The following is a 1,952-nucleotide window of genomic DNA, read 5'->3' as shown; positions in this document are numbered from 1 at the left end:
AGAGGAGCATGCCTAAGACAGATGGGTGACCTTTCTCCATGCCAGTGTGTCTGTCTGTAGAGGATAAGACTACAGGAGATGAGAAGCACAGAGGGGAGAGGAGTGGAGGAGAGATGGTCTGAGCCATTTCTACCACATAGTGCTGGGGGTCATAGATAGCGCAGCGTTAGCTAGTCCTGCCCTCCTAGCCGTCCACCTGGCTCATCTGCTACATTCTTACAGGAAGATTAGCACGGATCTCCCCTCCTGCACGGTCATGGCACTAATGGAGTGAGAGCCTCTGATAAGACACGGGAGGGCCGCAGTGAGTGTGTTTGGATTGTAGCAAATTACAAAGAGGCTTGTGTGAACCCTGCCCCCACGCAAGGACAGAGCAACAACACACACACATACACACATATATGTAGACCCATACCACCGGACAGCTCATAAATCTGTGCCGCTCTCAGGGAGTTGCAAATTGTGGGGGAATGTGAGTGGTGAGACCCTCTCTATCAGCACTTCCCACTACCTCACTATGTAATGTTCCAGAGGAGGCTGAGGAGTTGGCTAATTGCCCTTCACTCACTCTTTGAATACATACTCCTGTCTCCAAGCTGTAATTTTTTTTAAATCTCCTCTAGAATCATCTAACCATCAGTAATCACCAAATGTGACTTGATCAACCAGGAAAGTTCTAACATGAGGTCTGATAGTGTGATAATAATAAACAGTCTTCAAATCACTGCCACAATATAAACAGGACCTCAGTTCTGTCTCAAGGATATTTGTCACAGACTCACCACAGCCCTGCTCGTCGCTGTTGTCTCTGCAGTCATTGTGGCCATTGCAAACGGACCACAGGGGCACACAGCGGTAGTTGGTCTTGCAGTCAAACTCTGTGTGGTTGTCACATCGATATGCCGGTCCCACTGTGGAGAAAACACCAAGATTGTCACGTAACAAAGACAAGTAATGAAGGCAAAGGCTAGAGCAGTTTTTGAAATATCAAAATCTACAGAGAGTCACAATTTAAACTTAGTTTAATGTCTGTAGTTGCTGCTGATTCAAGGAGTTAAAGGTTTGACTAATGTGACTGTGATGCACATTAGGATATCAGGATGTATATCACACTGAAATATTAGTCCTTGTAAAATTAACATAGAGTTAAAAAAGGGTGAAAGAAACCATATAATACTTACTGCACTCCTCTAACGGTTCATCAGAGTTGTCACCACAGTCATCATCGACATCACATTTCCAGCTCTGGGGGATACATCGTCCGTTGCGGCACTTGAACTGTCCAGGGCGACAGGTCCTGGTGGAGCAATGGGCAGAGTCCTCATCAGACTGATCGCCGCAGTCATCCTCACCGTCACACTGCCACGACTCTGGGATACACCTCTTATTTCCACATTGCCACTGGTGGGTCTCACACTGGTGTGTAGCTAGAGGGAAAACATAATTCAAAAATGAAGCCATGAGAAACACAGAAATGGTAAAAAGACACAACTTTAAGTAAAAACAGTAAAAGCAAGCACCAAAGATTGTGTAATATTTCAGCAAATAGCTGTTAAAATGAGGCATAACCTACCACACAGCACAGGATCTTCATCTGAGCCATCATGACAGTCCTGGTTGCTGTTGCAAAGGAAGTGCGGACTAGTGCAGTTTCCATCGTTGCACTGAAACTGTCCAAGCCTGCATTGACGAGTCGGGCAGGTGGAGGGCTCATCTGAGCCATCTCTGCAGTCCCTCTGACCATCACATTTCCACCAGATAGGAATACAACTGTTGAAGCAGAAGTAGGGATAAAAATGAGAGACTTGGATTAGGTTGAAATATGTGTTGACTACTGCAGACTTATATCATTAGGTGTACAAAACAAACTCCAAAACAGATTCCTGAACTCAACTCCCTTTCCCACATAACTCTTAGGCTGGGTTGGCCTAAAGGTAAAATGCAGCATTCAT

At 45.4% G+C, this 1,952-nt stretch overlaps 1 protein-coding gene across 1 annotated transcript; it reads right to left on the bottom strand.

The window, feature by feature from the left end:
- Positions 1-782: 782 nt before the first annotated feature.
- On the bottom strand, positions 783-1,770 carry LOC111662462 (low-density lipoprotein receptor-related protein 2-like; the record flags this gene model as incomplete). The annotated part of the gene is made up of 3 exons (XM_023416331.1): positions 783-911; positions 1,182-1,427; positions 1,574-1,770. Coding segments are annotated over 3 exons (572 nt in total), but the record flags the coding sequence as incomplete, so codon positions are not given.
- Positions 1,771-1,952: the final 182 nt, after the last annotated feature.

The sequence above is a fragment of the Seriola lalandi genome, unplaced genomic scaffold, assembly GCF_002814215.2.
Source record: "Seriola lalandi dorsalis isolate HSWRI2012SDOR001 ecotype SW California unplaced genomic scaffold, Sedor1 jcf7180002000555, whole genome shotgun sequence".
NCBI lineage: Eukaryota > Metazoa > Chordata > Actinopteri > Carangiformes > Carangidae > Seriola > Seriola lalandi.
The sequence above is the reverse complement of the archived record's forward strand: the minus strand, read 5'-3'. Positions and strand labels throughout refer to the sequence as shown.